This window comes from Marmota marmota, unplaced genomic scaffold (assembly GCF_001458135.2).
Source record: "Marmota marmota marmota unplaced genomic scaffold, marMar, whole genome shotgun sequence".
Classification (NCBI taxonomy): Eukaryota; Metazoa; Chordata; class Mammalia; order Rodentia; family Sciuridae; genus Marmota; species Marmota marmota.
The window spans coordinates 2,742,180-2,767,294 of record NW_025999944.1 but is presented as its reverse complement, the minus strand read 5'-3'; the positions used below and the strand labels follow the sequence as shown (position 1 = coordinate 2,767,294).

At 39.1% G+C, this 25,115-nt stretch overlaps 2 protein-coding genes across 6 annotated transcripts in view; one reads left to right on the top strand and one right to left on the bottom strand.

Moving 5' to 3' along the window:
• Positions 1–6,211, bottom strand: part of Nuggc (nuclear GTPase, germinal center associated) — a 45,680-nt gene extending 39,469 nt beyond the window's left edge. For 3 of the 4 annotated variants that reach the window (XR_007347013.1, XR_007347012.1, XM_015499435.2), the window contains exon 1: positions 6,029–6,211. The gene's annotated coding sequence lies outside the window, so the exon portion shown is untranslated. The remainder of the gene's footprint in view (positions 1–6,028) is intronic. The other variant, XM_015499434.2, reaches the window with a different exon arrangement.
• Positions 6,212–8,217: 2,006 nt separating this feature from the next.
• The window catches only part of Elp3 (elongator acetyltransferase complex subunit 3), a 78,143-nt gene continuing 61,245 nt past the window's right edge, over positions 8,218–25,115 (top strand). For both annotated transcript variants that reach the window (XM_015499433.2, XM_048801516.1), the window contains exons 1-6: positions 8,218–8,362; positions 11,370–11,469; positions 14,288–14,426; positions 22,207–22,277; positions 22,990–23,053; positions 24,081–24,149. In XM_015499433.2, the coding sequence (XP_015354919.1) occupies positions 8,344–8,362; positions 11,370–11,469; positions 14,288–14,426; positions 22,207–22,277; positions 22,990–23,053; positions 24,081–24,149 (462 nt within the window). In that variant the 5' untranslated portion in view covers positions 8,218–8,343. The remainder of the gene's footprint in view (positions 8,363–11,369; positions 11,470–14,287; positions 14,427–22,206; positions 22,278–22,989; positions 23,054–24,080; positions 24,150–25,115) is intronic.

The following is a 25,115-nucleotide window of genomic DNA, read 5'->3' as shown; positions in this document are numbered from 1 at the left end:
TGAACTGAGGAAGGGAAGACGTAGGCAGAGGCAGAAGACGGGAGGGGACTTCACAGTGGTTTCAAATGCATGACCCAGAGTGGCAGGTAAGAGAGGTGAAGAATCAATTTTATGGTTCCAAAAGGGTAGAACTAGACCCACTAGGTGGAAAGTAACAGAAAGCATTTTGGCCTAACATTCTTGAGTTTAGTATTTCCCCCCTTCTCTGTGGTTTTGTTTTCCAAGGTCTCAGTTACCCACAGTTAATTATGGCCCCAAAAATATTAAATGAAAAATTCCAGAAATAAACAATGCATAAGTTTTAAATTACACAACATTTGAGTTGCGTGATGAAATCTCACACTGTCCAGCTCCATTCTGCCCAGGACATGAATTGTCCCTTTGTCCAGCATACCCATACTGTATATGACACCTGCCCACTAGTCACTTAGCAGTCTTCTTGGTTATCAGATCAACCGTTGTGGTATCTCAATGTTTGTGTTCGAGTAATTTTTGTTTTACTTAGTAATGACCCCAAATTGTGAGAGTAGTGATATTGGCAATTTGGATATGACCAAAAAAAGCCACAAAGTGCTTCCTTTGGCGAAAAAGTAAAAATAAAATATGGTATTTTGAGAAACAGAGACCACATTCACCTAACTTTGATGACAGTGCTATTTTTATTATGTTATTGTTGCAAAACTCTGTGTCTAATTTATAAATTAAACTTCATCATAAATATGTATTTGTAGGGGAAAAAAACAGTAAATGTAGAATTCAGTGCTCTCTGTGGTTTTAGGTTTCCAGTGGCAGTCTTGGAATGAATTCTCCAAGGATAAGGCAGAATTACTATAATCGAAGTTGTCCAAAATGGAATGAGATCCCTTAGGAAGTAATGCATTTCCTGACACTAAACGAGTCTGAACAAGAACCCTATGACCATCTGGTAATGGGATCGGACTAGATGAATCTTAGGGCTTCGTTGACTCTCAAGATTCTGAGTTTTTGAAATGTTCAGCAGAGAAGCTAGTAATGGAAGTACTCTGCAAGATCACTAAATTTCATAAGAGACACAGCAATTTCTTGTTTGAAATACTCAGAAATGCTGAACTATATCAAAGCCTAGATGAGTGAGGAGATAAAAAATGATGGAAGAACTGTTAGATGGGCAAGCATGCAGTCATGCCTGCCCATAACTTCAGCCACAGAACTAGAAATTGACAAAGAGATCTGTTGTTTCCTGAAGACATCAGCTCAAAGCCACTGTCACATAAAATATGAGGCATTATATCATCATGGTGGATGCTGATGATATATATATATATATATATATATATATATATATATATATATATAGTCTTATTAGTGGACAAAACTAATAAGTTCTATCATGGAATTTATATTTCAGGAAGAGAGACATTGGGGCCAGATGAAGTCCAAATGAACTAATCAACCGAAGTGATAAGCATTACCACCAGACCACCACTGGGTTAAATAAATATTTCAAGTGTGAATGCAGAATCTTGAGAATTGAATAAAATGTGATCTTGAGACTAAAACCCTTCAATCTGAAAGCAATGCAGATCAAAGTGCATAAAAAGCACCAAGAGTTGAGAGGAGAATCAGATGTGCTCACTGAATTCTGGGATGTGGGTAGTGGTTTGGCTCCTTTCGGGGATGCAAGAACTTCAATTCTCTGACTTCAGTTACTAAGTCAACAGAATACAAAGGGAAGCAAAGGTCATCAGCATAGCTTGTAGCTATCTGGAGTGGGATTAGGTTTAGCTGCATCTAGTGGAGACAACAAATCATAAGCACCAACCAAACCAAAGCAGCACCCACAGTACCAGTCCTTGTAACCCCTAACCGAAATCTGAGAAAGTGGAAATTATCTGAGATGTAGTTGTAGAGAACTGGGCTTCAAATTCCTTCTGCCAGTGTTTGAAGACTGGCAGGAAGAGGTCATCTGACAAACCATGACACTGGAAAATGGAAAGGTTATCATTTCCAAAAAGGGAAAGGAGGTAGAAAGAAATAAACACCAGACATTTAAAAAGGAAAATAACCAGTAAACAAATAGAGGTGGTAGTTTAGTACAGTTGCTCAGAATGGAGTCACTGGGTTGAAAACAATGTGGTGGGAAGAGTATTAGACTGGAAACCAGATGTGGTATGTTCTATTTCTGGTTTTGCCACCAATGAAAAGAACTGTAGTGTTTTTAGATTTAAATAGGTGCTAAAAGAATGAAAATTCTCATTTTAAAATATCATTTGTCATGGAAACCAATAATGTACCAATGATTAGGGTCTTCTAGGTAGCACAACTGAGAAGACTATAATGGTAAGTTCGTTGTATTAAAGAGAAAATGACCTGCAGGTGCATCATCCCTCCTAAGCTAATGCTGGAGTCCACTTCCCTGCAGAGGGAGGTAGCGATGGTAGTGCATATCATGAAAATTTGGTTTGTGTTGAGAAGCAATAGAAAATAATTTAGACTTATTGCTCGGGCAGGCAAGGTTCTGCACGTGTGGTTTATTCTACGTGTATTTCAACTATTTGGTTAGCACCTAAGTTTTGCTTTTAGTACTTATTTACATTCATGTGCACTGAACCCCAAAATAACATCTTTTATGACCCTGCAGGTTTAGCTAGATATGGGGAGGTTGTTCAGAACTGGCTTCCTGTTAGGTAATTGTGACTTTGGGCAGTTACTCTTGCTTCTCTCATCTCACTTTCTTCTATTTGTTTGCTTACCATCTTTTTCCAAACAGGAAAGTAACAGAGGTGATACAAATGCAAGTCATCCCTATGCTAGAACAGCTGTAAACACTGGGATTGAATAAAGGTTAGGGCCCCTTTTCTTAGGGATACGGACAATGAGGCCCAGGGAGGGGAAGGATTGGGGCCCAGGGCATGTATTAAGGTAATGGCAATGAGGACTCAGATGTGGGGTTCCTGAAGGCAAGGGCAAAGTTCTTTTCATTACACTACATAGTCTGTAGTAGGTACTACTTAAAACTTCTGAAGTTTGGGCACAGGGGAACAGAGGGAATAGTGCCCATGAATGAGGGTTCTCTCAAATGCATGACAAAGGCATCTCTTGGGGACAAAGGCTGTTGAGGAGGAGGAGGAAACATGGAAACTTGAAAATAATTATATATAGGGACTCAAACTGCTGCCTGCAAATTCTAAGATGTCCTCAGAGTAAAACAAGGCAGAAAAAAGAGAGAGAGAGACAGAGAAAAAGAGAGAAAATGTCAGGGCAGTATACTTCTACTGCATTTGTTCTATTTGATGCAGAACTGAATGTGTTTATTGCAAATTATAAGCATCCTGTTCTTTTACCCTAGTTCTCCTTTGGTCAGAATCTCCTCTTACCCTACCTTGCTCCCATGATCCACCCTTCCCAACATTAATCTCTTTTTCTTTTCATTTCTATTACTCTCCTCAAAGTGGCATTAATAGGAAAAATTTTAAATGCTTAAATTAGCAAAGTCTCTTTGGGGGGCATTTTGGTTTTTAACACTGTCTTATTCCCTTCTTTTAACAAACATGTAAGTTCACGGTACATAGTAAGTACTGGATAAGTGTTTGTTGAACAAAGGTCATCTTTTAACTATATCTTAGGTGGTAAGATCAATAATGGTGGTGGTTATATTTATTTTATTCATTTGTTCATTCTTTCAACAAATATTAGTTGGGTGGTAATGGTCCTGGTGGTACAGCAGATCAGCAGGGGCAAGGTGAGCAGCCCACAAGCTCAGTCTGAATGATACACTGGACACTGCCCAGGATTTTGAGTCAGGATATTTAGATTGCGTATTTCAATATGACACTGAACAAACTGCCTGATTTTTCTGAACCCCAGTTTCTCCACCTGTGGAATAGGAATGGTTAAAACAGCCCTATCAGGAATTTCTTGTGAAAATGAACGTAACAATGCTCTGTGAGCATTTAAACATACGTACAAGTGTTATTTCTAGAATATGCTGTAAAGGCAGCGAAACTAGAAATCAGACCTAGTATTCATGGGGGCGGGTCTATTTAGTTTGGTAGGGGCAAAACGCCACTTTCACTGGTAAACTGACTCCCCTTCTTGTCTCCACTGCTCAGTCACTTAGAGGAGGCTATACCATGTTCCTCGGTGGGTCTTTGGTTAAGTTTCATCCCCCTCCAACAAGGAGGTAGGCTAAAGAATGAAGTAGAGAACAGGAGATTGGTCACAAAATGATGGAACATTGATAAAATTAAGGACTTATTTTCTTTATTTTTAAGTTTCAGGTTTGGATTTAAGTACGGTTGGTGTGGGCAACTGTTGTTGGGGAAACACTAATTAGTAACTAGGAAAGTTCGCATAAGGACGCTAAAGAATGTGATAGGAAGGAAATGGAGAGAGGAAGCTGGCCACTTCCCTTGTCTCCAACCTAGAGGTAAGGACCATAGCAGAGTGACCCAGGTTGTAAAGTTTAAGGAATGTATTCCAAAATCTGAAGGACTCCACTGCACAGTGGGCGAGCAGTCTGTCCTAGGTGTTGCCCCTGCTTGTAGGCACAGAGTGCTCTCCTGGTAACCCGGCCTGCTGCCACCCAGAAGCACGTAAGAAAATGTCCAAAACCTCTCAGTCGAGTCCTCCAAATTCTTTCTTTGGGATCAGTAAACAATGTGCTCGGATGTCTGCAGCCCTGGGAGGATAAGCAACATTTCCTAACCACCTTATTGGACATTACATTGTTCTTCCAAACTGGGGATGTCCCAACAGAGCAATTTAAACATGCTAGGTCAAAAGCAAAAGATGAAATGAAAGCCTTCGCACCCCTATTTGAAAAGGGATGTGTTTTGGCATCAACACATCAGGTAACTTGTTGGCCATTAGCAGTGTAGCCACCAGAGGCAGTCAGAGAAGCAGGAGAGGTAGTGGGGTGGATGGATGGCAGGTTTTTCTCAGCCTTCTCTTTTATGTGAATTGGTGAATAAATAAGCAGTTATTTTCATAATGTGCTTTAGCAGTTTCTAAGGAAATAAATTTTAATCTTATTGCTCTCCCAGGCTTGTCAAAGCTAATGAGGTATAAGATAACATTTCCCTCCTCATCAGGAACTCATACACTCATATACTCAATGTCAACACTAGCTGTTTTCTTTTGGAAGAAATGATTAATGACTTACCTAAGATCGTACTGTTAAACAAAACTCTAACTCAAACCAGATTCTCCCCATTTCTAGTCCATTGGCCTTTACCTAGCCTTAAAACTCACATATGCAAACAGAAAGGTACATTTATCTTTCCCCCCAAGAAATAATTGATTTACTTTAAGAAAATCAATGTAATAAGTAATAAGCCAATATTGATGCATTATTGTTAACCGAAGTCCATTTTATTCAAGTGTATGATTTGCATAGAACTTCCTTCCAAAGATCACAGTAAAGAAATAGGGTAAAAGAGTAACTCAACAGTGGAGAAACTTGACCAGCACTATTCAGTCAGGTGATCAAGGTCAACACTAATAGTCATAGATCACGGTGATGGTAAGCACCCTTGATTTGATGTGATCAAAACAGCATGCTAACTCTGTGATCTTCCTCCCCCAGATCATAACTCCAGGGTAATCATGAGAAAATGATCAGATAAATGCCCACAGAGGAGAATCCTACACAGTGCCTGACCAGCTCTCCTCAAAATTGTCAAGGTCATAAAAAATAAGCAAAGTCTGAGAAAATGTTACAGCCAAGCAAAGCCTAAGAAGAAATGACAACTAAATGCAATGTGGAATCTTGGGAAGGGGGATCCTAGAGTAGAAAAATAGCATTACATACAAACAAAGAAACATGAATAAAATGGACTTTGGATAACAATAATGCATCAATATTGGCTCATTACTTCTAACAAATGTACCACATTTCCCTAATATAATAAGGGAACTTAGGAGTAGATTATATGTAAACACTCTATTTTCTCAATTTTTCTGTAAGTCTAAAACTAGTCTCTGAAAAGAATCTTTTTAAAAAACATCAACAAGTTACAGTGTAAGTTATATAAGAGAAACAACTTACCAGATGTTTCTGAATAGAAAAAAAAATTCTGCTTTGGTTCTAGAAGTCCACAAAAAAAGATTAGGGCAGCTGCTCTGTCTTGGTACAGATATTTGGAACCAGCTATATAAGGGGTACGTGGACCTTGCAGCCCGTCACAAAGTCACGTTACACAGCAGAAGTGAAACTAACTTGCCATCCGGAGGCTATTCACCACAGTCTCCTCCCTCACAGGACACATGCTATTTTCTACTTTCATTTAAACTTAAATTGTATGTGAAGGCTCATGCACCCTTTTCTGCCCTCTTCCTATAAACAGGAAGATCTTAGTCCTTCTCCTGTTCAGTAGTATCAAAATCACTTTCAGGCTGACATTCTCCTGATTGCAGTATCCACTCTGCAACATTCTTTCTTGGAGGGTGAACGCTATTCAGGTGGATGTGGCTCACTTAAGCAGAATGGAAAAATGTCCCAGTTGCGAGAGAGATAAAGAGCTGGTTTCTGGACACCAAAATAAGAGACATGGCTGGGAGAGATGAAGAATATGCAACAGTAAAAATAAACCAATTCTTGACACAAAGTCCTGAAGTTCACCCAAAATAAAAATCCATAAAAAATAAAATAACACTTGATTGTTTGATTAGAGAAATGAATGGCAAGCCACTTTAAATAACTCTTTCTGGAATAATTAGAGAAATGAATGGCAAGCCACTTTAAATAACTCTTTCAGTTTTAAATCCATATTTTTAAGGACAGATATTTTTAAAGCACTGTCCAATAGAGAAGAGAGGAAAAGAAAACCTATTCCACCGTGCTGTGCCTGGGAACCAAACAATGACTCTGACTACAGGGAAAAGACTTTAACCTTCAGTTTCAGGTTGTGTGTTACCTCCAAAAGCTGACTGGCTCCTCATCAGGACACCTCTCTGGGACTCAGGGACCCTAGATGTGTATTTAGTCCAAAGTGGGGATGTAGAAAGTAAATAGATCAAAATGAGGACAGAACTGAAGGTGAGTCTTTTTTTTTTTTTTTTTTTTGGTACTGAGGATTGAACCCAGAGGTGCTTAACCACTGAGCCATACCCCCAGCCATTTTTTAAACATTTTATTTAGAGACAGGGTCTCACTGAGTTGCTAAGTGCCTCGCTAAATTGCTGAAGCTGGTTTTGAATTCTGTCCTCCTGTCTCAGCCTTCAGAGCTGCTGGGATTACTGAAGGGTGAGTCTGCTTTGAACTTTTAGCAAGATGATGTACCCCCTCCATAAGAAAACCATAGAAGGGCCAATATAAAGTTCAAAACAAAGAAAATCCATATGAATGCCATCGTTGGTGTGGGATCTTCTTACCACTCTGGGCAAAATCACTTTCAGGCTGACATTCATATCACACGCGCTCAGCTCTCCCTCTGCCGGCGATTTCTTTGCTTCAACAGTTAACTCTATTCCTAACCACAAGTGCTCCCAAATGACTTAAGAACTAAACTAGTTTTGAGTGTTTTTAAAGATGCCTGAATTCTTTAGGATAGACCTTGGAACCTGCTATTGGAGACCCAAATGCCTGGTCTCTTGGAAAATATTTTCATCGGTCTTAAGATGACAAAAAGTACGGATACCATTGACAGGACAGGTCGTGTCATAGTGGGGTCATATCCCCGCCTCTATTAATGAAAGGGTTCTTAACCTGTAGTCCGCGGACAAAGGAGATCTTGGATGGGATTTTGGAAAAACTATCCCAAGTCCTGCCTCCAAACTCTGCAAAATGTACATGTGTGTTTTTCTGGAGAGACAGCCACAGCTTTCACGATGGTTACCAATGGAAGGGTATGTGCCATTCTTCTGGGACCACAGTGACCGACTGGCCTCACAGCCTGCAGGTCAGACAGTTATTACTGGATTCCTGCCTGGTGTCTTCCAGGCTCTGAACTGGCTTCCACCACATGGGCCTGCGGTCTCCCCACGCGTTCCCACATGAGCTCCCACACGCCATTCAGGGACCACCCTCGCTCTCACTTAGGCTTCCTGGGGCAGAAGCTCTGCCTCATCGCTGCACTGCCCAGGCTGCTACTCAGTTCGTGCCTGGGCCCACAGACCCTGCGGGGCCGCGGCCGAGCCCCGCCCCTCCAGAGCCCCGCCCCTAGCGCCCGCCCCTCTCGCTCCGCCCCTTCTTCCCGCCCCGCCCTGGGGACACTGCGCTGCTGTGTGCGCGCAGACTTCTGGGAAGAGCTTTACGGTGTGGTAGCTGTCCTTTTACGACTGGCGGGGTTGCTTTGTGGCTGTTAACTTTCTCCGTGGTCTGAGCTACAGTGTCGTGGTGGCATCAGCTCCGACAGCGCAGAAATGAGGCAGAAGCGGAAAGGTGCCAACCGGGAGGGCGAGGGGAAAGGGGGGGTGGTCGCCCCGGCGGTCAGGTGCAAAACCCAGCTTTCCCCGCGGGAAATCTGCTGCCCGACCCAGTCTCCTCGCCGCCCGGGTCGGTGGTGGGTGGATTCCAGCCCCCACCTTCTCATTTCCTCGGGATGCTGTTTAAACCAGCCTACGCTGACTCTCCGTCTGCCTCTCGGGCAGGCACTTGGTGTCTTTTGCATAAGTCGCAGGGTGAGCTTTATAGCAAAGTGTGCTCTTCAGGGAGTTAACGTGGTTAGTGCATTTAACGCCTCCTCGGACTCTCACGTTAAGGTTTATTTTACGAGGCACTTGACGTGTCTGAGATTTTCCTTTTAAGCCTTAAATATGAAAAGCCATGGATTATCCTTGAAGTCTGTGGAACAGTTGTGCATGCGTTGACTCCCATTTCTATTTCCTGAGCTAGCTCAGAGCATTTTTCTTTAGTTTCTCAACAGAAAGGAGTGAAATTTTAGACGTCCTCCGAGGTTCTGTTCTTATCGCCATGTGCTCACTGGTCTAATAATGCTAATGGTTATCAGAATAAGAACTACTTTTAATGAGTCTTTACTAGTCATTCTGAAGTCACTATCATCTCCATTTTACGCATAAAGAGATTCAGTTAAGTAACTTTCCCAGCTCAAAATTATACATAGGAGATGGGGAGCTGGTTGGTCAGGCTGTGTCTGTGACCCCAAAAACATAAATGAAAAGTAAATGTGTGTCCTTAATCACTATGCCTCTTGGCATTAATTACTATTTATCTTCCCAAGGATCAGCTCCCAGTCTCCTGAGTGTTGTCTATTATCTTGTCACATCAAACATGCCCCAAATTAAATTTGTCCTTATCTCTAACTTGCTCCTCTCAGTCAGCCAGGCCAGACAACTTAATTATTTTAGCTTGATCTGACATCAAACCCTGATACCTGTTACTTAGAAGTCACACTTGAAATAGTTTACCCCTTCTCATTTTGGTCACTGTCATCCTAATCTGCTTTCACCAATAACTAATATTTGAATAATACTTTGGCTTTCATATATGTTATCACATATATGTGATCTTGTGAGATTTGTGCGTATTATACCATTTTTACAGACAAGGACATAGATACTCAGAAGGCTTTGATCCTCCCTTTATCACATAGTCAACAGAGGTTGGGATTGGAATCTGTCTTTTTAAAGGTTTTTGTTTGTTTGTTTTTAATTTCAGATCTTGTGGACTTTTAACTATTGCCTTTCAAGAGCCTTTTGCTTAGTGTCCAGTTTATATGTATGCTTTTCCCCTTTGAAATCATTCTTTGTATGACATTCTCACTTTTTTTAAACACTACTTTTACCTTTTTGTTTCCAAAGTTGAGAATATGAAACTCTCTGTTGTGTATTGCATTCTATTTAAATGCCTTTGTCTTGTGCCATTGTACTCTCAGCTGTCTGACCTTTGCTGAACCCTGAGCCCTGTCTGGTAGCTTGTGCTGTAGTTAGGCAGTGCTCCTTCACACACAAATAGGTCACTCTTATGCATGACATTAGTCCGTCTAGATTGCTTTCTGTGTCCAGATCCTGCCCTGTTCAGAAAAAAGACCCCGTGCCATTTCTTCTATGAAGCTTTCTCTAATTTACTGCTCTATTTAATTTAAGTGGTTTTCAGATCTTAATGTATTTTTTATCAGCCCAGCCTCCTTTTACCCTCCAAATAAAGTTTTCTGCAGAACCTCAGTATATAAGGAGATGAGAACAGAGCTGCTGTGGTGTAATGGAGAGAGACCCTTCCCTTCCCTTCCCTTCGCTTCTTCCTCTGCCACCACCACCAGCCCTTCGTGTTACATGGCCCCTTAAGCACCTTTGTAAAACTCTGAAGTGCTGAACTATGTGAGTTGGAAAGCATTTAGCCCCTGACTGTAGGCAGACTTTTTCTCTCAAATTGTTTTTTTGTGTTAGTTTTGTCTCCTTAAATAGAGGTGTGTAGCGCAGTGTGGCAGGGGAGGGGGGGGAACCATGGAAATGATAGTGAAAAGACTGGATTTGAGTCTTAGCTGTGCATTTACAAAGATGTTGTAACTTACCTTTGCTGATTTTATCTGTAAAAGGGGACAACAGTACTTATGTTACAGTGTTTCAAGTAAATGAAAGTAAATCAAAGTAAATGAAAGGACTTCAGGGCTTTCTCATCCATCCTTCTGTGATGACTTCATTATCACTGCATACCAGCTTTCTGTGCAGGCAGAAGCATGCTTACCGACAGCCCCAAGCTGAAAAAGAGTGGCATCTTTTTCCTTGAGGAAAAGAACTCAGATTGGCCTTGAACCAGTAAACTGGGATTGAGGATGGGGTCATATAAGAACATGATAGCTTCTGCTGTGTCTTTGAATGACAAGGGGAACCCAAGTTGTCAGGAGAGGGTAATGATGGTGGGCAGACTGGATCTTAGAAACATGTTAAGATCCTTAATGGTGTAAAACCTACAGCCCTGCTTTACAATGCTGCTACTACAAATAGAAGATAGATTTGAGTTTCAGCTTCACCCTTTGTGATATCTTTATGGGCAGTTGTTCTGTCTGCCACACTCTGTTCTAGGTATCAGTTGAATTAATGCATCTAAATGTTCTCTATGAACTGTAAAGTATGCAAAATTAGTAATTACTAATCTGGAGCTAAAAACAAGATATTTAGTTACTGTACAAGTAGGGAATTGGGGCCTTTTTCTAGCTTATTTTTTCCTGTATCTAACTGTAATATTCTCATAATGTTATATGCGTATAATGGGACCTTTTCCCATGTGTAGGTAAAGCCAGGTTTGTTTCAAAATAAAGATACAAAAGATACGATCACATTGTAAACAACAGATATTTAGTGTCTTCTAAACTTGAGCTACTCTCTCATAGTTGGATTGATTTTGAAGAAAAACTCCTACTAATAAGATTTTAAAATCTTTACTAAATAATGTATTTTTTTAAAACTACTATTGAATCTTATCTTTTCAGGAGATCTCAGCCCTGCTGAGCTGATGATGCTGACTATAGGAGATGTTATTAAACAACTGATCGAAGCCCATGAACAGGGGAAAGACATTGATCTTAATAAGTAAGTGCAAAAAAAGGTAGTTTTGTTCCTAAGTAGTAGTTCACATTTTGATAGAATTATAATACTGCTTGTTTTTTGTTTGTTTGGTACTGGCAATTGAACCCAGGAGTGCTTTACTACTGAGCTAAATCTCCAGTCCTTTTTTTTTTCTTTTCTTTTTTTAATATTTTGTTTTTTAGTTGTAGTTGGACATAATGCCTTTATTTTATTTTTATCTGGTACTGAGGATCGAACCCAGAGCCCTGCACATGCTAGGTGAGCGTTCTACTGCTAAGCTACAACCCCAGCCTCTCCAGTTCTTTTTTTTCCCCCTCTGTTTTTTTTTTTTTTTTTTTTTTTTGGCTAAGGGTCTTGCTTAATTGTGCAGGGTCTCATTAAGTTGCTGAGGCTGGCCTTGAACTTGCAATCCTTCTGCCTCAGCCTCCCCAGTTGCTGAGATTACAGGAATGTGCCTCTGAGCTCAGCTATTACTACTTGTTTCCTATTTCATATTTTAGTTGAGAGCTATAGTTTTCTACTTTGCTCTGTCACTTGTTTGTCTATGGCAAAATTGTCTCGTAGTATAATAATACTCATAGTTTCTCATGTTTATTGGGCACTTTCTATATTTCAGGTACTGTTATTAGTGCATTGTATGTAATAGCTCAGTTAATCCTCTCAAAATATTGGCCGAGTACTGGTGTCATCCTTATTTGACAGATGGGTAAGCTGAGACATAGAGAAGTTAAATAATTTGTCCAGAGGTAAATAACTAATAATTGGCAGAGCTGGGATTTGGAATGAGGTCATCTGTCTCCAGAGTCCATGCTCTTATCTTCTGGGCTACATCATTTTATATCCTACTTCTCTTTCCTACTGCCTCAGTGAAAGCATCTGTTCTTTGGGGACAATACTTCCTTTGGGCCCATGATGTAATCCAGCCCCCTCCTCTTTAGATCCTCATTGACACATGCATCCACTTCCTTTCCATAGTCACATTCATGTTGGTCTTTGCCACCCTCGAATGAGGATGGTCTTTCATCTCTGCATTTTTTTTTAAATTGTATATTCGCTGTATAGATCAGCCCTAAAGAAAGAGTTCTGCTCCAACTCGGGTCACCTAATCACCACACGCATGACCTATTCTTATATCCTGTTCTCTTCTTACTTAAGCTTCTGTAATACTTGGCCCCTTCCCTGAAACATCATGTTCAGTAAACATTTGCTAAATAAATAAGTAAATAATTATCGCCTTTTGAGTATGAACTCATTATATTATACTCATTTTCCTTTCATAACTTTAGTAGTTTTACTTCTCTTTTAGTTGGTTATGCCCCTAATTATATAATTGTTAATTTCTAGTGAACATTCTATTTTTGTCAAGCAAGCACTATGCTTTCTAGTAAGCCTCCCTTTAGTTCCATTTGCAGCACGAACACCATTCTCCTCTCAATTCCCACAGCACTCTCTATTGTGTTATCATTTCACAGTTACTGTATACAAAATTACTATGCCCCAGTAACTTCCTTTTAAAAGTACTTTTTATAAATATCAATTATATTGAAAGCTATCTATTTTTGTCCTTCACTTAATCGAGCACTTCTAAAGTTAAATTTGCCATTTTCCTTAAAACTGTCCTTTACTCAGATGTCCCTAGCCTATTATGTATGGACTTTCAGCCTGGCTTTAACCTGTTTTTCCAACTTTGTAAACTTCTGTACCTTTACAGGGAAAGTTTCCATCTTCCTACTGAGTTGGTCTACCCATAGTTCTCAAATTACATGCATCCTGTGTTTATATCTTCACACAGGTGGCCTGTCTGTTCTCAGCTTCATCTCTGTCTGCATTGCATATCTGCAGCCCACTTTTTCTTTGGGTTCATTTTCCATGACCATCTCTCCACACACATTAAATCCTGTCTGAATTCTAGAAGCATTTACTGGTGCTTGGTGTGGGGCAGGTGAATGTATTTTATCACAGTGTACTTGAAAGGACCATGCCTTGTGCCTTGCACCTTCTGATGTACCAGGCACTTAGGTAGTCTCTGTGCATACTTTGCATACTTGGTTAATATTAGTTGAAAATGATGTGAGCACCCCACAGATGTCTCTAAATGGATTAAAATTGGAAGATAGGATGACTGTCAGGGTTTCTTAGCAGTCACAATTAAAAGAAAAGCTGGTAAAATTTTAGAGAAAAGCAAAAGAATCATTATTTATGATGAAGGTTACATCTGGGAGCTAGGGTTAGGGTTACAATCAGGGAACAGCCTGCAGAAGTGGTTACTTTATAATTATTTAATAAAGTATATTTATGTTTTATGCTCTATTTTATGAGTATATAATATTTTGTCTAAGAAAGTTGTTCTCAACCAGAAATGTTTGGCAGTGTCTAGAGACCTGCCAAGAGGGAGGCTAGTGAGTGGAGGTCAAAGAAGCTGCTGAACATCCTACAGTGCACTAGGCAGACTCCCACCCAAAGAGCGTCTTGTCCCAAAGGTCCAAGTGCTGAGGTTGAGAAAAGGTAGTTGGAGTACCCGCTAGAATAGAAGCCGGAGCAGTGTTTGGAAGTAGACCTGCATTGTGCCTCATCTTGGGCCTCTCCACCATAGTCTTGTGGTTTTCTTTCTGGTGTTTGAGGGTAAGAAGAAGTCGCTTACTCATGAATTTTGTTCTTTTGTTTCCCTGATATTCACAGATCTTAAAGCCTCTGTGGTCACATGGTGAAGGGTAGGCAAGTGACAGGAGTTAGTGATGTTACTTAAACATTATCCTTTCGGTAGCTTGTGCTTGAAATATCATGATCTTGATAACGCTAGATGCTTTTACTGAAATTTCAGGGTGAAAACCAAAACAGCTGCCAAATATGGCCTTTCAGCTCAGCCCCGCCTAGTGGACATCATCGCTGCAGTCCCTCCTCAGTATCGGAAGGTCTTGGTCCCCAAGTTAAAGGCAAAACCCATCAGGACTGCCAGTGGGGTGAGTGATTCAACTCATGAAATATTGATACAGGGAGTGAGATGGCGGTGGGTGATTCAGACTCAGAAAGTCTGTTATGTGATAGAGTGGAGATGTGCAGAATGCTAGGAGCAGAGAGAGGAAACCAGTTAGTTGTGCTTAAATGAATAGATGATGTTTTGATGTCTTTAAAAATAAAGATTGAGGCTTGGTGATAATCACTGTGATAAATGTTGGCCCGCTAAAACTGATAGCTTTCAATGTAATTGATACTTATAAAAGCACTTTTAAAAGGAAGTTACTGGGGCATAGTAGTTTTGTATATAGTAACTGTGAAACGATAACACAATAGAGAGCACTGTGGGAATCGAGAGGAGAATGGTGTCCGTGCTGCAAGTGGAACTAAAGGGAGGCTTACTAGAAAGCATGGTGTTTGCTTGACCTGTACGTGATCCTCAGGTAAGTGGGGAAGAGCAGGCTCCAAAAGTAAGGAGAGCAAGGGTACCGGGAACCACTGTGCAGAGGTGGGGTAATGCAGAGGGCCTGGTATGTGCAGGGACACTGAGGACACCAGACTGACGGGAGCCAAAGGTTCTTTTGGAAAAGCAGCAGGACATGAATTTGGGTTCAGCTGTGAAAGATCTTAAATATCTGGCAAAGAAGCTAGATAATCAGACATTTAAAAGGATTCTGAGGAGAGGAATGATAAACAGTAGGTTTCAGAAAAATAATCTGGATACAGCATGCAGGATAGTTTAGAAACAGAAGGACTTGTTTGGAGACTTTGGTCTGAGTTCTATGTGAAGTGTAGAAATCTTAGAGATTGTTTTAGCATTTAATTCTTCACTTGATTTATAGACATGCTTGAATTTTAGGTCTGAGCATTACATATGAGCTTACTACTATGGAAGACAAAGGTTTAGTAACCTTTCAATACAACCTGTACAGCCGGCTTCCATGGTAACAGCCTGCCTAATTCTCTTTCTGTCTGACCATTTCTGTCTCTTTCTTGGAGGGCTACTCTTGTTTTTGCTTGTAGTCCTGGGTGCATTGTATTTAGGACTGTACATGCTTTCCTTGGTAATCTGATTCAATTGTTTATTTCTCCTTTTTTGGTACAGGGATTAAACCTAGGGTCTCAACATGCTAGGCAAGGGCTTTACCACTGAGCTATATCCCTAGGCCATTTTATTTTTTATTATGAGACAGGATCTCACTGAGTTGCTCAGACTGACCTTGAATTTGGAATCCTCCTGCCTAAGCCTCCCCTGTTGTGAGATTACAGGCATGTGCTACCATGTCTGGCTCATTTGATGTTTTAAGTATGGCTGTGTGCTGACCCTCTGCTGCAAACTTTCCCCAACCTCAGACCATGCCTTACCTGATAGACATTTGTCCATTGCCTCAAGTATAGCTTAGCCAAAACTAATCTTGGACTTGCCCATTGGTCTTTGCTACCATCCACTCAGTTTCCAAAAAAAATGTGAAATGCATCATCTGTTACTCCCACCACTGGTAGAAATGTTTTGGCCTTTATTATTTCTTTTTTAGATTATTACAGTCATTTCCCAACTGTTCTACTTTGTCTTATGTGCATCAAATCCATCTTTGATATCACTGGAGCAATTGATCAAAAAAATACCAGAAGCACACAGTTATACTTATGTGCCACCATTCTCACCTTTGTGATTTATTCTTGCTGTTACTCTAGAGGCACTTGGTTCTTTTTTTTTTTTTTTTGGTAGAGCAGTTATAGGTTTATAGGAAAACTGAGCAGAAAGTAGAATTCCCATATATGCCTTCCTCCCCACCCTGGTTTCCCTGTGTTGGTTTGATACATTTGTTACAATTGATGAATCAATTTTGCTAGGTTATTATTAATTAAAACCTATTGTTTGCATTAGTGTTCACTCTCTGTTGCATTGGTTGGGTTTTACCAAGTGCATAATGTCACATAGCCATATAGTACTGTATGAACTAGTTTCACTGCCCTTAAACTCTTTTCATTCCTCCCTCCTGATGATCCAAATCTAATCTGACAATCACTGATCTATTTAGTTCTTCCATAGTTTTGCTTTTTCCAAAATGTCATATAATTGGAGTCATACAATACAGTGTAGAGCCTTTTCAGATTGGCTATTTTGACTTAGCAATGTGCTTTTAAGTTTCCTCCTTGTGAAAAGAAGAACTCAAATTAGCACCATTTGTCAATGATATGATTCTATACCTAGAAGACCCAAAAAAAATTCCACCAGAAAACTTCTAGAACTAATAAATGAATTCAGCAAAGTGGCGGAATATAAAAATCAACACCCATAAATCAAAGGCATTTCTGTATATCAGTGACAAACCCTCTGAAAGGGAAACGAGGAAAACTGCCCATTTACAATAACCTCAAAAAAATAAAATACTTGGGAATCAACTTAACAAAAGAGGTGAAAGACCTCTACAACAAAAACTACAGAACACTAAAGAAAGAAATTAAAGAAGACCTTAGAAGACAGAAAGATCTATCTTGTTCCTGGATAAGCAGAATTAATATTGTCAAAATGACCATACAACCAAAAGCACTGTACAGATTCAGTGCAGTTCCAATCAAAATACCAGTGACATTCTTCATAGGAATAGAAAAAGCAGTCATGAAATTCATCTGGAAAAATAAGAGACCCAGAATAACTAAAGCAATCTTTAGCAAAAAGAGTGAAGCCTGTGGCATCACTATACCAGACCTTAAACTACACTACAGAGCAATAGTAACAAAACTGCATGCATGGTATTGGCACCAAAATAGATTGTAGACCTGTGGTACAGAATAGGGGACACAGAGACAAACCCACATAACTACAGTTATCTTGTATTAGACAAAGGTGCCAGAAACGTACGTAAGAGAAAAGATAGTCTCTTCAACAAATGGTGCTGGGAAAACTGGAAATCCACATGTAACAAAATGAAATTAAACCTCTATCTCTCACCATGCACAAAACTCAAATCAAAGTGGATCAAGGACCTAGGAATTAAACCAGAGACCTTGCGCCGAATGGAAGAAAAAATAGGCCCAAATCTCCATCATGTCGGATTAGGCCCCAACTTTCTTAATAAGACTCCTATAGCGCAAGAATTAAACCAGGAATCAATGAATGGGATGGATTCAAACTAAAAAGCTGCTTCTCAGTAAAAGAAACAATCAGTGAGGTGAATAGAGAGCCTACAGAATGGGAGCAAATCTTTACCACAAGCATATCAGATAGAGCACTAATCTCTAGGATATATAAAGCACTCAAAAACCTTAACACCAAAAAAACAAATAACCCAATCAATAAATGGGCCAAGGAACTGAACAGACACTTCAAGAAGATTATATACAATCAGTCAACAAATATATGAAAAAATGTTCAACATCTCTAGCAATTTCAGAAATGCAAATCGAAACTAAGATTTCATCTCAATCCTGTTAGAATGGCAGCTATTAAGAATACAAACAACAATAATTGTTGGTGAGGGTGTGGGGAAAAAGGCACACTCATACATTGCTGGCGGGACTGCAAATTGCTGCAGCCAATATGGAAAGCAGTATGGAGATTCCTTGGAAAACTGGGAATGGAGCTACCATTTGACATAGCTATCCCACTCCTCAGTCTATACCCAAGGACTTAAAAACAGCATATGGCAGGGACAACAGCCACATCAATGTTTATAGCAGCACAATTCAATAACTAAACTGTGGAACCAATCTAGATGCCCTTCAGTAGATGAATGGATAAAGAAAATGTGGTATATATACACAATGGAATATTATTCAGCATTAAAAGAGAATAAAATCATGGCATTTGCAGGTAAATGGATGGAGTTGGAGAATATAATGCTAAGTGAAGTAAGCCAATCCCAAAAAACCAAATGCTGAATGTTTTCTCTGATATAAGGATGCTGATTCATAATGGAGTTGGGGGAGGGGAGTGTAGGAGGAATAGATGAACTCTAGATAGGGCAAAGGGGAGGGAGGGAGTTGGGGGGCTGGGGGTAGGAATGACCGTGGAATGTGATGGACATCATTACCCTAAGTACGTATATGAAGACATGATGGTGTGATTCTATTTTGTATACAACCAGAGGTAGGAAAAAATGGGATCTATGTGTAAAATATGAATTGTAATGCATTCTGTTGTCTCATATAACAAATTAGAATTTAAAAAAAAAGTTTCCTTCTTGTCTTCATGGCTTGGTAGCGCATTGCTTTTTATTGCTGAATGATGTTCCATCATGTGGATGTACGCTTTGTCCATTTACCTATTGAAGGGCATCTTGTTTGCTTTTAGTTCTTGGCAGTTATGAACATAGCTGTTGTAAACACTCAAGAGAAGATTTTTGTATATATGTACATTTCAGTTCATTTGAGTAAATATCAGGGAGTATGATTGTTGAGTTGTATGGTATAAGTATGTTTAGCTTTGTAAGAAACTGCCAAATTATTTTCCCAAAGAAGCTGTTTAATTCTGTATTCCCACCAGCAACAAATGAGCATTGTTGTTGTTCCGTAGCCTTTTTACCATTTAGTGTTATCATTATTTTGGATTTTAGTCGTAATGATAGTTATGTAGTGATACCTCTTAATTGTTTTAATTTAAAGTTCCCTAATGACATAGGATTTTGAGCATTTTCACATGGATTTATTTACCATCTATAGATCTTCTTTGGGGAGGTGTCTGCTCAAATCTTTTGTACTATTTCTAATTGGGTGTTGTTTTCTTATTAAGTTTTAAGAATTCTTTGTGTGTATGTTGTACAAATATTCCATTCTGACGCTTGTCCTTTAATAATCTTAACAGTGACTTTCTTAGAACACAACTTTTAAGTTTTAATGAAATGCAGCTTCCCAGTTTATTTTCTTTAATGGATTACATTTTGGGTATTATTGTTATGAGACCCAAGGTCACCTAGATCTTTCTACCTTCTGAAAGTTTTATAGATTTGCATTTTATATTTCAGTGTATGATCCAGTTGGAGTTTGTATTCTTTGAGTGTTTGCTTCTTCTGTGTGGAACACTCTGATTGTTGTTATTCTTAATAGTATCAATATTAGTAATAATAATAACAATAGTTACTTTATGTATCAGCCACTCTGCCAGGTACTTTATGTATGTTTTCTAATTTGATCCTCATAGCAGTCTTGAGGGTTAGATAGTACTGTCTTCATTTTACAAAATGGGAAAATACATAGCAAGGACAGAAAAAAATATTTAAACCTAGATCTTTCCTCGACTCCAAAGTCATTGCTTTTCCATTTTGTCAGTAATTTCTAAACAGTGTTCTGTGAAACTACAGGGTTTCTTTGAAGTGTTTTAGGAAGTACGATGGAAAATGACAGGGGAGCTGTGGGAGCAGGTTTCATCTCTCCCTCACCCAGTCCAGTTGCTCTTATTTCTTTTGTGTATTGAAATAATATCGAAGTAAAATGTTACTTGAAGGAGAGTGAGATTACTTTAAAAATACTTGAGAAACACTGACTTGCTTTCCCGGCCCCCCTTTCCTTGCCCTCTTGGCTCAGCTTACTTTCTCAGTATGAATGTTCTATCCTCAGAAAGCCTGCCTGACCCTGCTGGCCAGAGCCTGTGACCTTCCTTGGGCATGGTCCTCATTTTCTACAAGCTTCTTACCCTGTTGTTTTGAAATGGCCTATCTGTGTCCTTCTCCCCTGCCGAGAAGTATGATTTCAGAAGGCCCAGGCAGTGCATTATCACTTCTATAGTTTTTGGGTCCACAGAGCTCTGTGTAACCTGGAACTGGCCCATGAGGCAGCCCCTCAATAAAAGATTGTTGGATTATTGACTTCACCAATGAGGTATATGGTTGTCTCATTTTAAATTAAAAAATTTGCTTGAAAATCCCAAGTTTTTATAGCATCATTTGCAGTCAAGAGAAATGTAAACAAAGGTATAGTATTAATTTATAACTGCAACAATTAACAGTAGTAGATACTGTATTTACCATTGTAATTATGTAACCACTTCCTATTGCCTTTGCAGTAAGCTAAAATGTTGCCAGTATCTATTTAAATAAAGTCCCTATGACAGCAACAACAACAAAAAAGAAATTCCCAAGTTTTTGGTTCCCAATTTTTAAGAGTTTCTTGCAGAATTACTTATTGGGGATTTCCTTACATCAGTATTTAATGATTTAAATTATAATAAGTTTTATTGTGAGAAATAATCACAAACTTTCAAAAAATTGAAAAGTACAATACATGGAACTTTCCCCCCTGAACCATTTGAGAGTAAATTACAAAGCTGATACTTCAGTGTATATTTTCTGCAAACAAGAATGTTTTCTCATATCACCATAATGTAGCCATCAAAACCTTGCTGTCAGACCTTATTCAGGTTTCACCAGCTATTTCAATTGTGGAGAGCCATTCTCACACGTGACTGGGTGACTCCCAGTTTGGGTCTGAGGCGTTCTGGCTGTGTCGGAACTTTCCCGGCCCTCTCCTGATGAGAGAAGCCGTCCGTGTGGGGGTGTGACTGACCACTGACCCCGGGGGCCCAATCACTGACCCTGACCTTGGAGTGCGCCCCCCCCCCCTCAACCTTCATTGGATGGAATTCTCCCCTGAATTTCTTGTTCCCCAATAAAAGGCTACTCCCTGGCGTGCTCGCTCTCTCTCTCCTGCTAACCCTGAGTAATCCTTGCTGCCCTACGGGTGGTTCGAGGTTGGAGCCAGAGAGGGGAGCCGTCTCGGACCTGGTCATAGAAAAAGGTAACTGAGTCTGTGTGTTTTATTTCGATCTCACTAGCTAACTTTTATGCCAAGAACCTCATTAATGAAACCAATGCGCAGGCCGCATGGTGGATTCAATAATGTCTGGCAGGACCCAGCTGGCATTTAGTTGTAGTATCTCTTGAATCTGGACACTTCCTCTGTCTTTCCTTGACTTCTTTACCTTAACCCTTCTGAAAATTTTGGGCTATCTTCTATCATGTCCCTCAATTTGAATTAATCAAATATTTCTTCATAATTAGACTCAGATATTCATCTTTGGCAGAAATATCACAGGAGTTTTAACTGTGAATCTACATACATACATGCGCACTGTTGTACATAACTTATTTCCATCTATGTTTATTGGTGTCTTAATCTGTATATATTGAAAATGCTGAGTTCAGAAAAATTCCTTTAATTTCATCCTGCCGCAGGGTTCACTCTGCTTCCCTCCTTGTCTGCCAGTAAGATACCTGGCTTTCATCAGCTTCAATGAATATCCTTACCTGGCCACCACCTCAGATGTCCAGTCCTGCATCTCTGCCACCTGCTCCTTTCTCAGGCTGATACTTTCCTCACACAGTCTGGCTTAGTCAGACCTTCAGAATATTTTGTACACAGTCTATGAGTAAGTCGAGACCCTATCTTCATAGTCTCTGCTCTGAATACTGAGATCTAGTGTGTCCATGAGGAATTTGGATTATAAAAGTTAAGTTTTTTATAATTTTAGAACATCGCATAAAGTGATTATTTTCTTATAGGTTATTTTAGTATAACAGTAATCAGAGAGAGAATCAGAATCACTGTGGCTACTTTGAAATGTAGTATAAAATTCGTATACAATTCATACATTCATTTTAAAAGTTATTGATATTGAAATGAAAGATCACCCTTAGACCCCCTTAAGAGTACAGCATTACTAATACCACTGAGGCTCTTTGCGCACTACTTTGATGACATGCCTCTTGTTTCTTCTGAGGGATGACCACTCTCCAGAATTTTTTGTTAATTTTTCCTTAATAGTTTGTATTAATCTTCCTGTTATAGATTGCAGTTGTGGCTGTGATGTGCAAACCCCACAGATGTCCACACATCAGTTTTACAGGAAATATATGTGTGTAAGTAGAATTTTAAAAAGTTGCATGGGTATTTTTTAATTGAACTAGTAAATTCCCAAAACCCTTGATTAGTATATGCTGGTAATATTTGAAATGTTTATTTAATAGATTTATAGGTTCTCTGAAGCAGCAACTGTTAATAAGATATTTCAGTACTTTAAAAGTGGAATATATAAAGATTTTAATTTTTTACAATCTACAGAAAATACATAGGTTATGAAACTCAGAACAGTAGACCCTCTCATAACTGATTAAGCAAACCATGGAAATATGAATTGCAGAAATTTAAAATGAATTCTGATCAGAAAATTATCAAAATAAAAATTTATCATATAAATACTTTACTTAGATATTTGTAAGAATGAACAGCGTGTATGTGTGACTCCAGGTGTGAAGATAGGAGGGAGATTTTTCGTGGACATGATTGCCAAGAAAGCACCGGGTTGGTCCAACATGGAAAAATTTGTTATGTTCACCTAAAAGTTAAATAAACCTCTAAAATAATAGTGACTATGGTATTTTGTAGATGAATGTAATAGTGCTCCTTTACCTAGTAATCTCACTTATCAGTAGAAAACTGCAAAGACTGTTCCATTAGGATTGAAAATGAAACTTGTTTCATGCCAGGATTTTATGGATACTATAGGTACTTGAACTGGACTATTAAAATAGTTTTGTGTCTGACCTCCATGTCCTTTCATGGTATTGGCAGATACTGTCCTGGTGGACCTGATTCAGATTTTGAGTATTCAACACAGTCTTACACCGGATATGAGGTAAAGTAATTTGAGGTTCTCCTGATCAAGTGTTACATTATTTTTCACCAATAACATGGTCTTATAAGTACTCACTTTATTTAAATATTTTTTAAATTAATTTTTTCCCCCTAATTCTAAAAGCTGTTCATTCAGACAAGGTATTTTCCATGGTTCAATTTTTTGTTGGGTTGTGGGGATTGAACTCTGGGCCACTTTGCCACCAAGCTATATCTCCAGGCCTTTTTTATTTTTTATTTTGAGACAAGATATTGCTAAATTGCTGAGGCAGGCTTCAAACTGGAAATCCTCTTGCCTTAGCCTCCCTAATCACTGTTATTACGGTATGTGCCACTACATCCAGCCATGATTCAAATTTTTAAAAATACCAAGTCTGTCATTCAGTGCAGAGTCACCTCACTCCTCTCTCCTAACCATCCTTTACTGCTCTTCCCCACAACAGTCGGTCAGAGGTACCTGTTTCCTCTACATCCTGCAAAAACATCTTATGGGTTTGCGAATATGGATGTTTTTACCCTACTTCTTTATATATAAAGTAGCACATCAAAACATAGTTCTGAACCCTGCCCTTTTCATTTCAGAACATGTCTCAGAACCTTTTACATTGTTTGATGGCTCTAGAGTATTCCATTGTGAGCAGATAGCATCAAGGCTATTTGTAGAGGCATTGAAAACCACGTGTATTTAAGAACTTTGTTCAAAGATTATTTTGCCACCTAAATTTTGAGTGTGTTACACATGTGTAGGAGTGTATAGCCTTTGATAACCCTGGGGATTCCATAAGCCTTTCCACAAAAGGCAAGTGTTATCCAAGGAGACATCCTGCCTTTGAGGTCCCGGAGACTGGGTGGGGACAAGGCTAGCAAGATCCTTCTCAGGTTATTATTTGGAACCCTAACAAGACTAAGAAGGCAAAAATGAGATACAAACCATAGAGAATTTTAATTTTAATACAACCCTTCAGAACTACTTTTTGTTTTTTAATTTGATGTGGATATAATTGAATGTTTTTCGTTTTTCGTCTTAGCCAACCTCCATGCGAGCTATCCGTGCTAGATATGACCCTTATCTACAGACAAGACACCGGATAGAACAGGTAAATTTTTAAAAAGCATTCTTTTAAATTAGATTTTTGTCCTTAATAAGGTATTGTTGCTTGGGCTGGGGTTGTGGCTCAGTGGTGGAGCGCTTTCCTCACACATGTGAGGCACTGGTTTGATCCTCAGCACCACATAAAAATAAATAAATCAAGATGTTGCGTTCATCACTAAAAGTAATATTTAAAAAAATAAGTTATTGTTGCTTTATTTGGGTTTGGCATGAAATAAAAATTATGTTTTCCCCCTTTGAAATTTTTAATATTTGTTTGAGGGAGGGAGATTGTTTAGTGTTGCACAGCCTGGTCAAATATCTATTTTATTGAGAGACAGTATTATATTCTTTAAGGGTTGTATATTCTCTAAATTTCTTTCAGTTTGTAAAAAGTCATTTATGAAGTGTTTGAAAGCTTTTAGACAATTGGTGAATGAATTAATTTTAGCTTCGATAAGCCTGGTCAAGAAGTATTATGATTGGTTTGCTGGGTGAGGACAGAGAATTACTGCAAAGTGGTGTGAGAAACTTTTGGGGTATGAAATTGTTTTATGTCATGGTCATGGCAGTGGTTGTACAACTCAGATATACAACAGAATTCATTCATTGTGTACTTGAGGTTAGTGGATTTTATTGTAAATAATTATCTCAGTGTTGCTGATTAAAAACAAGTATTGTATATGTCTGCGCTGTTCAAGAAATCTGAACATTAATGGATTTTTTTGGTTGTTTATAAGTTTACTTTAAACTTGTCCATTTTTAAAAATATGAATACCACAGTTGTCATAGTTATATATGGTAGGGCAAACTTAAACTCTAAAATGGAAAGTACATACCTCAGTTGATAAGTTGTTTCCAGGTTTATTTAACTCTATTAGTGAATACCCTGCAGGTCTCGTTTCATGTCACTGTCCTGTAAGCATATGTGGGACAGTATTGTCAGCAGTAGGAAAGGGCCTCACCTGGGTGA